The sequence below is a fragment of the Neomonachus schauinslandi genome, chromosome 3, assembly GCF_002201575.2.
Source record: "Neomonachus schauinslandi chromosome 3, ASM220157v2, whole genome shotgun sequence".
Classification (NCBI taxonomy): domain Eukaryota; kingdom Metazoa; phylum Chordata; class Mammalia; order Carnivora; family Phocidae; genus Neomonachus; species Neomonachus schauinslandi.
In genome coordinates this window covers 52,954,075-52,969,416 of record NC_058405.1, presented here as the reverse complement: position 1 = coordinate 52,969,416, position 15,342 = coordinate 52,954,075, and the positions used below count along the sequence as shown (strand labels likewise).

The following is a 15,342-nucleotide window of genomic DNA, read 5'->3' as shown; positions in this document are numbered from 1 at the left end:
GGCAGGCATCCTATGGTGTGTTGAAGGTGCTGTGTTTCTGGGAGAGATATCATCTTTGCCCTCACTGTGCTTTGGATCACAGCAGGGAAGCAGAAGGGGAAGGGCACAGCCAGGTTAAGGAACTTCTAGCATTTTACTGTGGTAGGGCCCCACTGAGCACAAGCTTGGTGGGCGATGGAATGGCACACAAGGTAATGAGCCTGGAGAGGCAGGGGTTGGAATGAGGGTTTCCAGAGCACAAAAGATTCTGTGTTATATGTTCAGCAGCTCAGACTTTATCCTGTTGGTTACCGGGGTCCACTGAAAGATTATTTAAGCAGGAAAGTAAGGGACATGTTCAGATGTGCATTTTAGAAGTCACTCAGCTGTGGAGAGGATGGACTAGAGGCAGTGGGACTATAGATGGGGTGGCCACCTGCAGTGATCCGGGCAAGAAACGATGCTGGTGACACCTGCCTTAAGGTGACAACAGTAGGAACTAGGTAGAGAGAAGTAGTTGAAGGTTTCGTGAAGAGGTAGAATTCACAGGATGGGGGCCAAGTAAAGAGTTAGTGATGGAGAGTGTGAGACGATCTTCTGGCTTCTAGCTGGGGGGATGGAGATGATAAGATGGTCCTTCACCATGAAAGGGTTCCAGAAGGTAAGAAGCAGGCATAGGCGCTGGGAGGAAGAGGTTCTGAGCTCACCAAAACTTTCTGATGAATATGAGCCCCCTGATTTATAGTTATCATTATCATATTTACCACCAACACCACCAACACCACCTAGTGTTCTCGAAGGGCAAAGACTGGAGGCTAGGGCAGCACCCAGTGATGAGAAAGTGATGTGAGAACAGAACCCTCTCAGACCCTGAATCTCAAAAGATTCAAGCAAACATCTGTCTCATCATCTTAGCTGCAGACTGCTCTCTGCAACTTTCAAAACCCACATTCCCATACCATAGGCTGGCTCCTTCTCTTCACATCCACCACTTAAATTCACCAAAGGCTTCCCTGACTCTGCCGGCTCTCACATCTTCTTAGGATGCTTAGTACACCTTCTTGGTCCCAGGTGCTATCTCTGTTCCCACCCTGAAGCCTTCCTTTAAAGACAGGCCAGTCCTTCTCGGAGAGGATTTCTGAAATCACAAAGTCTCCTACTGAATTGCCAAATCTGTGTGACCAATCTGGTTTATTTATTTATTTTTTAAGTAAGGTCCCCAAGGGATTCTTAAGCAGGCTTGGGAAACACCGTTCTAGGGAACATCACTCTCCAGTTCCACAGGCTCTATTTCCCCTAAGATGAGCCACTCTGTGGGGAGCAATACAATCTATCCTTTGCCACCTTCCCTTCTAACCAAGGACCCCGAGTTTTATTCACTCCTAAAATTGTAGGTCAAGATCCCAAGCCACATAGTTAGATGCTCTCTTCCAGGTATGTCTTTCCTTATCTCTTGTTTCTTTAAGAATGTTGTTCCAAAATATCTTTTCTTCCATCCTGGGATACTTCTAGCACACAGATAAGCCCACCTCTGATGATGCCACTCACTGTTATTTCCCTCTTGCAAACTCTCCTACCTTTTGCCCTGGGTCTCCCTGAGACTGAGCACATCATCACAGCCAATGGCCTATTGTTGGGTCAAGGGCAGTAGCTGGCCTTGGTTTTGTAGGAAAATTCTGTGGGTCTTACTTCAGCTTTCCCATAAAGACAGTTTTCATAAATGCTAAATATGATTGGGGTTGATTGAATTGCAGTTCCCAAAACTGTTACGGCACAGATGAAATCCCATTGGAAAACCACTACATGACTAACATCTTGATTTGGGAACACCAGTGCCCCCAAACCCCAAGTTTCTTTGTGGGTTTACAAGAAGCTTTCTTGGGATACATATGCACATACAACAGCAAAGTGATAATGAATGGGGTTTAATTTTTCTCCTTGTGTTTGTTATGTGTGTATTTAACTAAAAAGCAAGTGAGAAATAATGGTACATAACAACTCTAGAGAAATGATTCTAATGATTACAATTTCATAAGTAGTTAAGATCTACTCAAATTTTAGTTGATTTCTTATGTACTTTAGTTTTAAAAATGGGAAGAGTCTTCTTGTAATAACTGACATCAGAATTCTAAAGGATCAGCTCTCTCTATGGAGAACACAACCACTTAATCTGATAAACTTTTTGGCTTTAAATTAATGTTCTTGAATCCATAAAACCTACTAAAAACTGTGTAGGTGACAATCAAGGTTCATTCAGAGATCACAGATGTGGAGATGTGTATGTCTAAGCAAATCTTTGAAAGTTCCTTCAAAAAATGCATGCTGTTAAATCCACTTTTAAATTTCTCTGTCTCCTGGAACCCAAATAATCTTAAGGTACTTCAATTTTAGGAAAACAAAATCTTAGCCATTCCAATTTTTCATAGACTTACTGTATTGTATTCACAGAGTTAACTCTGCTCATATAGTGAGCCTATTTTCCTGCCTAGACAGGGTTTAGTGAGTATTGGAGACTGGTCACTGTCCCCTAGAATGCAGCCTCTTCTCTTCCCAGTGAGTTATGGCAACCCCCTTTCTCAAGCCTTGGTGCAAATGTCTGCTCAGCTAGAGATAATACTGTGCTGCTTCCCTTACAGCCAGGCATGGTCTTATGAGTAACTTCCAGCCAAGAGGATGCTACTAGAATCAATGGTATCTCAGCTCCCAGGTACCACTCTTGGCCTTTTCTCTCCCTTTCCTCTGTCTGGAAATGGCAACAAGTGGAAAAGCCAACTTGGACCAAGAGATGGAAGGTACAGAAGGTACCAGTTGAAGACGGAGGAGCCTCCCTTCTAGCCCTGGACTGCTCACCCCCGGATTATTGCACAGGAGAGGGGAAAAGCTCCATCTTACTTAGTTCATGAATGAGGGTTCTCTTTGTTACAGCAGCATGAACTGTGCCAAATAACAGTGACTAATTCCTGAGGGATCAAAGCATTGAATATCTTTGGGTACACCATTCTTAATATAAGGAGATAGTTTTAATTTACACTGTGAATCCTGTAGGAGATGAGACCAAATATGTACTGATCCCCAGGGAATAAAACAAGAATTCCAGGTAAGAATTAATTGTTCAATAATGTTGGCTCTGGTTTTACTCCTCATTTTCCAGTAAGCCTTTGGAGGCTCAGAGGTTTCTTGACTCCAGGAAATGGTTAGTCAAGAACATGCCAACAAAAGACAGTTATTGGTAGTCATTATCATCCTTGGCTTTTCGTATTCTGTAGTGAAACTGCAGAGACCAGAGGAAAACATGCCTAAAGGAAAAAGTCTGGATGGAGATAACTCTCAACAAAAATTATTGGTACTTTTGTATCTGTACTGAGGTCTTACTGCCTCAGGTGACAATATTAATAATTATCCACCATAACATTGGTTAAGACACCAGATAAATGGGAAGCAGGCTACTAACACTCTGGCTTTACGAGTTGGTCGATGACCCATGTTTATTTAAAAATATTAGTTCACAGAGTTCCATAAGTCATCAATCATTTATTTGTTCTTTTCCTTCATTCATGAGACTACATTATGTGTGACATATTCAAGTGTGAGCAAAACAGCTGTAGTTCTCGTCCTGATGGGAGTTTGCAGGTTTGTTCTGTGACCTCTAAACACTTCCGATTGTACAGCTCTTTCAGGGAAAAAGTTTTAATGCTCCCAAACATACATATTTATTAATTTAAGTATTGAATAAAATATTCCTGTATACTAAGTACATTATAGAATAGTCACTAAGATGTTTTAAAAGCTAATATTAAAAAATCCATGTACATGTAAATCTTCATGCTGCCTTCCCACATCCTAGCCGAGGGGATCATCTTGAATGCACTAAACATCCCGCATTGATCTCTCTCCTCCACATCATTCTTTCAAATACTTTTCATAGTGAGTTTCAGGAAGTTTTTCACAAACAGGTACTTCATGTGAAATCAACAACTGGGCATACTAAAATCATGCCGAGTCACAGCCCAGAGTGCTCAGAATGTATATTCAGTGCCTAAACACATGGTTTTCCACTGAGACTGGCCGAGAGAGCTAAGGGCCAAGTGCCCCTGCTCAGGGCCTGAGCTCTCCACTCCACTCCTCAGGCTAGCAGAGGCCAGAGAGGCTGCCAAAGCTGGAAACAAGAATTGCTTTATAAATTGGACACCATATTTGTACTAGTGTTTTCTTTATTGTCATAGACTGTTATGATAGACTTTGTAAATTGTGGTTGGTAGATCTGGATCACTAAGAGGCTTTCAGAGTTCTGTGCTAAAGGGGAAAAAAAGCCAAGAAAGCCCAGCCACAAACAAAAAAGGGGGAAAAACAGCATTACTTGTCTGACCAAAGACGGGCTGGGTAAACAGCACTTTTTGCACACATATAATGGAATATTGTGCTTATGTCTAGCATTTGTTACCACTGGATGGGTTTGATCTTTCAATAATGATTGCAACCTCACATGTAATTTTGTTTTATGGGTTCAGTCAATATCTATATTAGAACTAAAACTAAGATACAAACCTACTTTATGAATGCCTGATACTTCCATTCTATTTTCAGCATTGGCAAGAGAAATGAGAAATCTGATTATTTTGGCAAGATGTAAAGAATGTCATATTAACCAATAATTCTCATCAAAGGATAACACAGCTGGCAAATCACTCTTTGGCGAGGGTAAGAGAAGAGTAAGTCCTTGGGTATAGGAAAAATTATGGCAACGTGCCTAGCACGGTATGTGCGCTTAATAAACATGGGTTGATTCTAATGATAAGGTATGGATAACGCTCGTCTCCTTCCTAAAGATCCTCTTGTCTGGGGGAAGAAATGGCATGTTCTACCTCCAAACACTCATGGGTATATTATGACAGCTCCTTACTCTTGAAAAAGGATTGCCTGTGTGTAATGTTATTACCCATGAATAAGGGTAAAATCTTATTAAAAAATGTGCTAGTAGCAAAATAAAGTTCTCCTCATCCTGTGAGTCATACTAATCTGTAAATATAATTAAAACCGTGTGCCTTTAATGAGAAGAGTTGATTATTCTTGTCGGCCCACCAATCTTTCTCCTTTGGCTGGCCAGGTACTGAATCTCTTATAATGAGTGTTGCTTATTTGGAACGAGGCACCAAGTCCCCAGGGCGCTCCTAAAATACTGAAAATTCTGCCACTATTGCTCATTTTAAGTACAAACCGGTCTGTTGTTCTATCTAGAGAGTTCACTTAGAAAGCTCAAAGGAAATGGGACAACAAACAGGTATTAAGTTCTGATCAGGCAGGTGGGGGCAGAAACTGAGGCAACAGAAGGTGTAAGATTGGAGAAGTGATTGGGCCACCAACATTCTCTCCAGCAGGATTTGTCTCCACTTAGGACATGAGGTAAGGCTATTACTTTTTAAAGATTGTAAACAAATCCTCCCAGTGCTATGTTCGAACCATTCAAACTATGCCCACTTATTTAAAATAATGTTATATAGTACTAAATTACATACACACACACACACACACACACACACATCCAGTAAGGTCTACTCTAAGGGGTTTGGTCTCCCACGGATCAGGACTTTGCATAGTTACGTGCTTCCCTTGTAAATGCCTCTGTAGAGTTTTCTAGCTTAATCTCCATAAGCTTTATCTGTGCCTCGTTAAGTTCATTTTTAGGGCTGTTTAAACAATATGAATGGAATTTTTCATTTGTGTTTCCTAATTGTTGTTTGAAATGGGGACAGCTAGTGATTATTACTTACTAATTTTTACAAACTGATTGACTTTGCTTGCAGCCTTTTAGTTCTTTCGAATTTACCCTAGTATACAATCATATCACATGCAAATTTTGCCTTCATATATGTGTATGTATATATTCATATATTTTCTTATTTTATTCTCTCATATGATTACATTAGCTCGTATGTTCTGAACAATGTTAAATAATGTGGGGGACACTAGGCATCTTTGTGGTGTCCCTGACTTTAAGAAAATGTTTGTTTTTCATCCCATTAAGCTAACTTTTAGTTTGAGGTATTTAGGAAAACATCAAGAATCCATCTGGTTCTGTTTTCTAGTGGATTTTAAACATCAGAAATAAATATGAGATTTTGTCAATCACTTTTTTAGTATCTACGAGATGCTAATGTTTTTCTCTCTTGACCCATTAAGATGAACCACTTTTGCATTCTCTTAAATAAATGTTAATGGTATCCGTTTTTAATATTTTTTTATTTTCAAAATTATCTTGGCTGATCCTATTCTTCCAGAAAAAAACCCTGAAGGATAATTCTTAAGAACCAGGACACCCATGAAATTAAAAGCTTATCTCTTCATTGTAAGGAGGTACAATACGGGTCAATTCACACAGAAAATTAGGCGATAGTAATTTACCTAACCAGAATAACCTTAATTAGGAGTTCTGTTTTTAAGTAATAGACTACCTCTAGTACATGTAAATCATTGTTTATAGATAGATTACCCAACATTTGGGAGATGGGATAAGAAAGCAGATCAATGAAAATGAAACATAAAACAAAACAATAAAAATGAACAGACTAGCAGAGTTGCTGTTTCTATAGCCCAAAAATTACAATATAAGACAAAAAGATCAAATTAAGCCCATGCTTTAAAATATGTATCTACTGCATAAGGCTAAGCACCTATACATTAAATTATAACAAAAATGTAATATGTATAACTGGTATGCTCTTATAGATATTAAAGCAATATGTATTTCATTGCTTCTCTGATGCATTTTTTTTTACATTTTAGTAACTCTGAAATTAAGATGCAAACAGAATCTATGATGATCATGTTTAACATATTTTTTGAGATTTTATTTATTTATTCATTAGAGACAGAGAGAGAGGCAGAGGGAGAGGGAGAAGCAGGCTTCCCGCGGAGCAGGGAGTCCGATGCTGGACTCGATTCCAGGACCCTGGGATCATGACCTGAGCCGAAGGCAGATGCTTAACCGACTGAGCCACCCCGGTGCCCCTGTGTTTAATATTTTTGTCGACATTTCTTTCTTTCTTTGTGATGCATGAAATAATGACATAAGTTAAAAATTGGTGGTATCTTAGATTTGACAAAATACAGCAAATATCAACTTTAGATACAAAACAGCTTCATCTCCCTACCTCCAGCACATATCCTCTTTTCTTAAAATGCTATTATTATCTGTGAATCTTTTAAAAATAGACTAAATTAAAATGCAATTTAGATTTAAGGAGTTTGACAACTTTAGGATTTACCCTAAGATGATCAGAGATAGCCCAGGGAGTTGCATACTAGAGGCTGGGATAAATGGGTCGATGCAAGAATCCACACAGATGTGCATGTTAGTATGCAATGTGTGCAGGCAGGCATGCATTGGAGTCACTGGGTTCTACCCAGTTTTTGGTGGAGTCAGTAAGTAAAATAATTCCACAGCCGCAAAATTCTCAAGTGACTTTATTCAGAAAAGTAGAACACGCAGTTATTAATTGCAATGTTTCTCACTTGGAGCTGTCGGTGTAAGAGAAGTCACTGGTCTCTCCCATCCCCATCTCCTCCCTTCTCACTCAGCTCTCCTGGAAGATGAGAAGATGGACACAGAATTTCCACCTTGCCCACCACGTCACTTCCTGCTCTGCCTGCTTACCTCCTCACCACAGATGACAACGGACCACTTACAATTATTTTTTTCTTTTTCTGCATGAGCTTGGTTTTTTTTATTATTATGTTAGGTTAATCACCATACATTACATCATTAATTTTTGACATAGTGTTCCATGATTCATTGTTTGCATATAACACCCAGTGCTCCATGCAGAACGTGCCCTCTTTAATACCCATCACCAGGCTAACCTATCTTCCCACTAGAACCCTCAGTTTTTCAGAGTCCATAGTCTCTCATGGTTCATCTCCCCCTCTGATCTCCGCCCTTCATCCTTCCCCTCCTGCTATCTTCTTCTTCTTCTTCTTCTTTTTTTTTAACATATAATGTATTATTTGTTTCAGAGGTACAGAACTGTTATTTTTAACAGAGTCCTGGACCAACAGATGTGGAATAGGAGATCCTACCTTTACAAAACCAAATGTAAAGGAAATAGCAGGGTGTCCTATAAATTGAGGGAATGGTTTCTAGGGCAGGGAGTTCACACCAGCAAACTGACCCATTAACTACCACAAATTATCTTTGTCCTCCTTCAATGTATGAATTTAAATGACTCCTCTTAAAAAAAAAGAAGGAAAAAGAGAAAGGAAAGGAAAGAATATGTGCATGAATGTCTCTAGTCATCATAAGAAGCCACTACCAACTTCAAAAGAATTCTACTAATCTCTTTTAAAAATTCTCTTTAGCTCTTTTACAAATTATAAAAATGAAAAAGAACAAAGTCAAAAGCACTCAGCCAGTATTAATTTTCGGTATTAGCAGGGTCAGTGCGGACCCTTGACTTATATCCTCATGTGGACTCACCTTTTGTACAGCTGCTCGGAAGGCCTGTTTAATGCTCTTACACGAATCAGGTATTAATTTTGTTTCTTGACTCTCCAGAGTTGTGTCTTGCAAATCTGCGTTTTCGTGGAGTTTGAAAATTCTATTAATGCAGTGAGTGTCATCTTCTGATATTCTATTAGGATCCATCTGAGGGAAAAAAAAAGGACGTGGAGTAATTATCATTGATCATTCTGCTATTTAATAAAGTGTGACTGACTTAAGGACAAAAAAAATCATTCTTACAAGAGTCTTTATGTCCCCAACAATTAATAGTGAGTACAATTCCCCTCAAATTGGTGAAACATTGACTTCTAATTCATTTTTATGAGCAGCTATGATTCACAACACAAGTATACATGTGTGAATCGTGGGGAAATGATCAAAATTGTCTGCCAACGTGAAAGTCCTCATGGGGGGAGGACCGTCGAGGAAAATCACGTGTGGTCAGTGCAGGTAGAGAAAGCTTTTTCTCTTTAAGTCATACCCAGCATGCTAGGTAGGATGATGAAACTCACTTGGATATTCAAAGCATCAAGCCTACAAAAATCAGGTGAAATAAACACCATCTTTAGCCACCATGTTTGTCTGGCCTTTCTCCCTTAATCAATGTATATTTTAATCAGCCAAAGAAGGGAGGGAGAAATCCAGTTCCTAGGTCCCCCAAAAAACCTAAAGCCAGAAGCATAATTTCCCTTTGTGTTGAAACTCTCATCAGTGTTTCTTAACCTGGAGTGGTATGTCTGTCAGGGGGCAAAAGTTAATGTCACATGGGATGAAGAAGGCTGTATGGGGTGAGCAGGTTGTATGGATACTTGCAGGGGGGAGATGCGAAAATTCCTACAATGTAAGGGATTGTCCCACCCAAAATATCCCCATCGAGTTGTTAGCTGGTTGTCTGCATACACATCTCTTTAAGTATTACTCTTTTCTTGCAATAGTCTAACCCTTCCTCCTGAGGTTCTGATAAGCCCTTGTAGGAGTTTCAACTGCCAAGCAAAGGGTAGAGACAATTAGCTATCAATTGTTTTAATAATAATTGTTTAACTTATTGTCCTCTTCTTTCAAAAATTCAAGGTACCTTGTGTGCATTTGCTCATTAGTAGGTACAGACTGGATGAAGAAAGGAAAAATTATAGAAGTTTATAATATAAGCTCAGTGAATTAATACCAGCTCTCTCAGTGCCTGATTTATCTTCTTGAAAGTAATCCAAAAAGATGGGTAGGTTTATTAACCAACCATCAGAAATAAACTGGAAAGTACTCTATCCATATCTGAGGTTCTCAAAATGAATGATAACCTTTCAACACACGTGCACCCACTAATACAGATTTTATTATTTCAGTCTTGCATATGGGAGAGGTGTCCTTAACAAAGCAAAGCTATTTGTAATCCATATTTATTTTTCATATTTTCTTTACAATAATCAGTATAAATCAGAATATGTGAGTTTTTATATAAGGAAAGCTTTTCAATCACACTTTTTTTTTAAAAGCTCACTTATGCCACTAAGTTTCCCACAAAATCAGAGAAGCCTGGGCAGCTGATATGAAGGGTCATTGGGTTCAGACCTCAATAAGGAAGAATCATAACAAGGCCTCAGTTGGCTCACCACCAGGGAACTGCTGAGCTACAGGAACAATGTGGTGTTCACGGGGAAATGCCTGGGGACCCTAAAATTGGTTGAGCTCCAGGCCTGCTTACAGACTAAGCGCCATCAACTGGAAGCAGTGTTGTCCGCCATGTTGTCACTCCTGAAGTAGAGTCCAAGCACCTGTAGCTTCACGGGCTCACCCGGAGCTCCTTAGAAATGCAGACTCTCAGGTCCCTGGTGCGCCACCTGAGTATCTGCATCCTAACTAGATCCCAGGTCCTCCCCAAGTACATGAAAGTTGGAGAAGAAATGCTTTCAAATATGAAATGTACAAATACAGATTTTCTGCTCTTAAAAGCTCTCGAAATTTCCTTGGGCACCAATTTTAATTTTTTTTTTCACAAGCAATAGCAGTTAGTACAAAACTCTTGTGACAATAATAATGGCTAGTGATCTGATGCAAAGAAATATAACACAAAGATTTTGTCCCCTGTCTCTTAAAAACTCTCCACTTTTTGGTGGCCCAGATGCCACCCCCAGCCAACTGAACCCACATCCCTGAAGGTAGGGGCCAACTAAATCTCTCTCCCCAAGGGCTTCAAATGTGCGCTGGAGAACCACTGCTTAGGAAGGCAACACGAGAACTAAAACATATATAAAAGTCATCAATTGTTTTCCCAAAAGAAAGCGTGGCATAGTTAATTTCGATAGTCATTTATTTTGTTTACTTAAAGGCCATACTTTAGAAATGTCTTGTTAACCTGCAACCAGACGTCTTTCTTGTTCCAGTGTCTTGTAGCTTTCCCTTGTCCAAAATGCAGACCAGGAGAAAAGAGAGGAGTTGAGGAGTGGGGACTGGCAGAACACACACACCAGTGGGGGCCTCTGCTCTGGTAGTCTCCATGCGGGGAAGACCCTAGGGCAAGGTGTGGGGCACTCCACGGTGCTGGTCCAGTGGCTGAACAGAGGACTTTCCTATCCCACACCCTCTCTCTCTAGTCTGGAGAGAGAATTTGCATGACTGAAGAAAATGCTACTTTTTAGTCTAGTTTAGCTACTCATTAGATAACTTCCATACTGCAAGTTTCTAGTGTTGTGAATCATTTGAAAAGCTTCTTCAGTAAATTGAACATACCAGGCACTGGGTTCAATGCTGCCAATGATGTAGTGAGCAAAACAGGCAGTCCTTCCCTTCTTGAACATACTGTACACACCAGAGGAACGCAGAAGCTCATCAAAAAAAATTACTGTGAACTGAGTTACAAATGACTTCATTGTACCTAGAAATGTCTGAAGTATTCTATAAACCTTGAATATCTGATTTAAAAGACTTTAAAATGCATTTATCAGATGATGTAGTTCATCTGAAATGAAAGTCCTTAAAAAAAACACACTTCCTTGAAATGTGATCATGTGTAGGGTTAAATGAGGCAGGATGCTTGACATTTGTGCTACTTCGTTATCTGTTTTTTCAAACAGGCAGCCCGCACACCTCCACATGAGAGTCACACCTCCACATCAGTCACAGTAGTGACTGCTCTCTAGTTTGGGGAACAAACACCCAGGGAGGTTGGTGTGCATACTGGGCGTTTGGGGGAAGGAGTTCAAAGGGCAATGGAGATTGAGTTTTCTGAAAAGCTTACCTTGTAGCTAAAATCCAAACTTTGAATATGGTTATATGGATGTTAAAAGAAAGAAAAAGAAAGAAAGAAAGAAAGAGAGAAAAAGAAGAAAGAAAGAAAGAAAGAAAGAAAGCACGCGCATCAATTTTTCAAGCAACTTTTTGGAAGTTTTTTTTTTCTTCTTCTTCTTTGCAAACCAAAGTATGAATACTATGTGGTAAATATATAGCACAAACCGCATGTTATTTTTTCTCTGGCAAGGTTGGTGGAGGAAAAGCCAATCTACTTTAGATCTAGTACTTTTTTTTTTCTTTTCAATCTGGGCACAGGCAATCTGCAAACATTTGGGAGGCTGATTCATTTTTAACTATTCAAACATGAGTTGAGAAGGAGAAACATCTTTTAAAGTCACTGTAATTTTTACACTATTCTGGGCATTCTTCTAAATGCATATAAAACTAAATTAAGTGGGGTTTTTTCTTGAAGAATTACATAGCAACCCCCCCCCAACAAAAACAATAGAACTGGCTCCTTTTTCTCTTTTGTTTACTATAAACTGCAAACATGTTACTTGATCCTAAATGATTTCATTCTAATTCAGATGCATTCAGAAACCCCAAGTAGTTGACACTTACAACTTTAGTGGAACTAAAAAAGGTATCTCTTATTTGCTACCAAGTTCTAATCTAAAGGAGTTGACATGAGTAAAAATGTTATATTAGTGATGGGTCAAATCGAGTCTACTCTCTTAGCTAGTAGAAATTTGAAAGAGGGCCTCTGGCATACGTAAAAGTGGAAAGAATTGTAGAATGAACTCCCACAAACCTATCACCAAGCTTCAACAATTATCAACCCATGGCCAATCTTGCTTCATCTATAAGCAACCGCTTCCCTACCCCGAACCTTCCCCACCTGTTATTTTGAAACAAATGCCAGACATCACAGCATTTCACTTGTACCTTACTTCAGAAAGTATCTCCAAATGATTAGGACTCCTTTAGGTATCAAAAGTAGATGCTATATACTCAATAAAACACACCCAAATCTAGTGGTGTCTTCCTATGAACACATTGCTCCTGGTATAACTTCTTTCTAAGGAAGATGCCCCTTTAAAAGTGCAGTACAAAAATGGGGTTCAGGAGTAATGGCTAATATATTTGGCATAAGTTTTAGAGAAACCCATTCTTCATGGCATTTAGGAAAACTATACCTATAAAATCTGATGACATTAAATTTACAAATGAAAATTTTCTAGGTAGGCTTACTAATTGGCCTTTTACTTTGGAAAAGGGTGTTGAGAGCTTCACTATTACTCAAGTAACGTCGAGACTGCTAAATTACAATAAGTGATCATCAGACAGACCCTGGAGCCTACCAGACCATTAATATTGCTGTGGAGATGCAGAACGTCTCTCCTAAGAGCCCAACATGCCACTCTTTTCTACATGGCCACACCCGTTTCCATGGTTCCCACCAATCTAACCTGCTCATCTTCCGTAGAGCTCATTCATTCCCCACTGCTCTTTCGATGCTGAACACTCACTTCACAATTATTGCTACAAAAATGCCATATTCCTAAGGTGTTAGAAAAGATAAAAAGTAGTAGAGAATGATTGCATCTTTTTTCCTTTTTCTGAATGCTGCTCTCTTGTTTGACTAAGAATTTTAAGTCTTTTGTTATAGGTACCAATCTGGCACCACGCAATGCACATAGTAGGTGGATATTTTATGAATTGAATTAATAATCCTTAACTCCCATTCCATAGCACTTAATAGTCTCATCTGCAGTGTAGGCACTCAATAGATACAGACTTTACATGGAAGGAGAAAACTGGGTGGGAAAATGGGTGAACCACTCATTCTTGACTGCATCACACTCTGAAGAACGAAAAACATTTCATCACTTTGATATAGATGTGTGTAATCTTTGTTGCAAAAGTTGTTTTGTTAAGAAAAAATATATCAATAGGCAAAGATTATTTTTATTAAGATGCAAATACAAGTGTCCTAAAGTATTGCTTATAGTATTTCTACCTTTTTAAAAAAGTAGATAATCAAACTTGCTCTATAAAACACAGAACAGTGGATAATGAATATTTAACAAAAAGCCTATGATTACAAGTAATGGAGTTCAAGACTCTGGCACATGTCAAAAACCCATACAATCCAAGCAATGCCGTGTTTTGATGCATTCAATTTGGTTTAGTAATAACCTTTGAATCTGAAAACCAATGAAGTCCAAACCCAACTCTCTTTTCCCATAAAAAAAAAAAAAAATGCACAGTCAGCCCTCCACTTCCTCTGAGAAAGAGTTCACAGCACCAGACAAGAACATTTGAATGAATCTAACCAACTGCACTGCAATTTCCAAGAAAACACAAGAGCATAAACCACCAGAAAGCATAATATTACAGATTTACCCCTTCCTTTCTACTCTCTTTCCCTGCAGTTCCCAGCCCTCTTTCTCATCGTTTAGAAGTTTGTTATTTGCTAGATTGTAGCGAGGCTGTGTCAGGGGTGAGAACTTCACCACCATCACACACCTTGCTTCCTTCTTCCGCCCACCTCAGTGGGAAGGCACGGGGTCCTTCCCTCCTCTTGCACCCCGCGCAAGCGGAGCCCCTGTCCCGCAACCTGTCTCGCACTGTCACTTGGCCCATCAGGCGCCTCGGGCATCTCCACTGGGTGCTCCAGCGGCTGCCTGCAGTGCAAGCACCGCGCGCGACCTTCGGCTCTGCGCTCCCCTCCAGCACGGCGGCCCGGAGCCCAGCTGCAAAGCAGCCAGCCCCACGAACCAAACCCTCTGCAGGTGGTGGGCGGGCCGGGAAAGGGATGCCGCCTAAGCGCTCAGTTTTTCCCCTAAGTAGACGTTAAGTTAATTCTTAGCTCCAGATTAGAAATGGAAGGGGTTGTAGGGGGAGTGTGCAATCATCCATTAGAGGTGAGCGGCCAATGCTGCGTCGCGGGGGAAATTCAAACGCAACAGGCCGGGCGAGCCCAGCCTCGGCCCGCTGCGGGGCGGGGGCGGGCGCGGAGAGCAGAGGCGAGCGCGCCGGGCCCCGCGCCGGGCTGTCCCCGGGCCCAGCCGGACGCACCCTCTTTAGAGTCACTCTCCCCTCCCGAATATGCAAGCTCTGGGGAGCCGAGCCGGGCGGCCGGACTCAGTTTCCCACGAGTGCTGAAGGAACGAGGTGGGCGGACCCCCGGGGAGGCGGGCACTCACCTGGGCTCTGAAGTAGAGGAACAGGGCGACGCTGCAGACCACCTGGCCCAGCCCCAGTCCCAGGAAGGCCACGAACATGGAGCGGGAGGCGGCGGCGGGCTGGTGCGGCGCGGGCGGCGCGGGCGGCGGGGGGACGTGCAGGGGGCCCTCGTGCGGGGCGCCCGAGCCGCCGCTGCCCATCTCCTCCGAGCCGCGCAGGTACTTGGTGTAGTCTCGGCTGGCGCGGCGCATGGCGCTCGGCCGGCTGGCTGCGGCGCTCGCCTCCCTCGCTCGCTCCCTCCCTCGCCTCTGCCCGCGACCACCTCTAAAGACGGCGCGGAGCCGGCGCGGGGCCAGGCGGGCCTCGACGTGGGGCGCTCAGAGCCGGGCGCTGCTCGGGGGGGCGCGCGGGCGAGCGGGCAGGGCGCCCCGCTACCCCAACTCTTATAAACCGCT

The 15,342-nt window shown here is 41.5% G+C and overlaps 1 protein-coding gene across 1 annotated transcript in view; it reads right to left on the bottom strand.

Annotated features, from left to right (window-relative positions):
- TNFSF11 (TNF superfamily member 11) overlaps positions 1 to 15,138 on the bottom strand; it is a 31,124-nt gene extending 15,986 nt beyond the window's left edge. The window contains exons 1-2 of the mRNA XM_021697935.1: positions 14,908 to 15,138; positions 8,450 to 8,617 (exon numbers count right to left, since the gene is read on the bottom strand). Of these exons, the coding sequence (XP_021553610.1) occupies positions 8,450 to 8,617; positions 14,908 to 15,138 (399 nt within the window). The remainder of the gene's footprint in view (positions 1 to 8,449; positions 8,618 to 14,907) is intronic.
- Between the last annotated feature and the right edge of the window lie 204 nt (positions 15,139 to 15,342).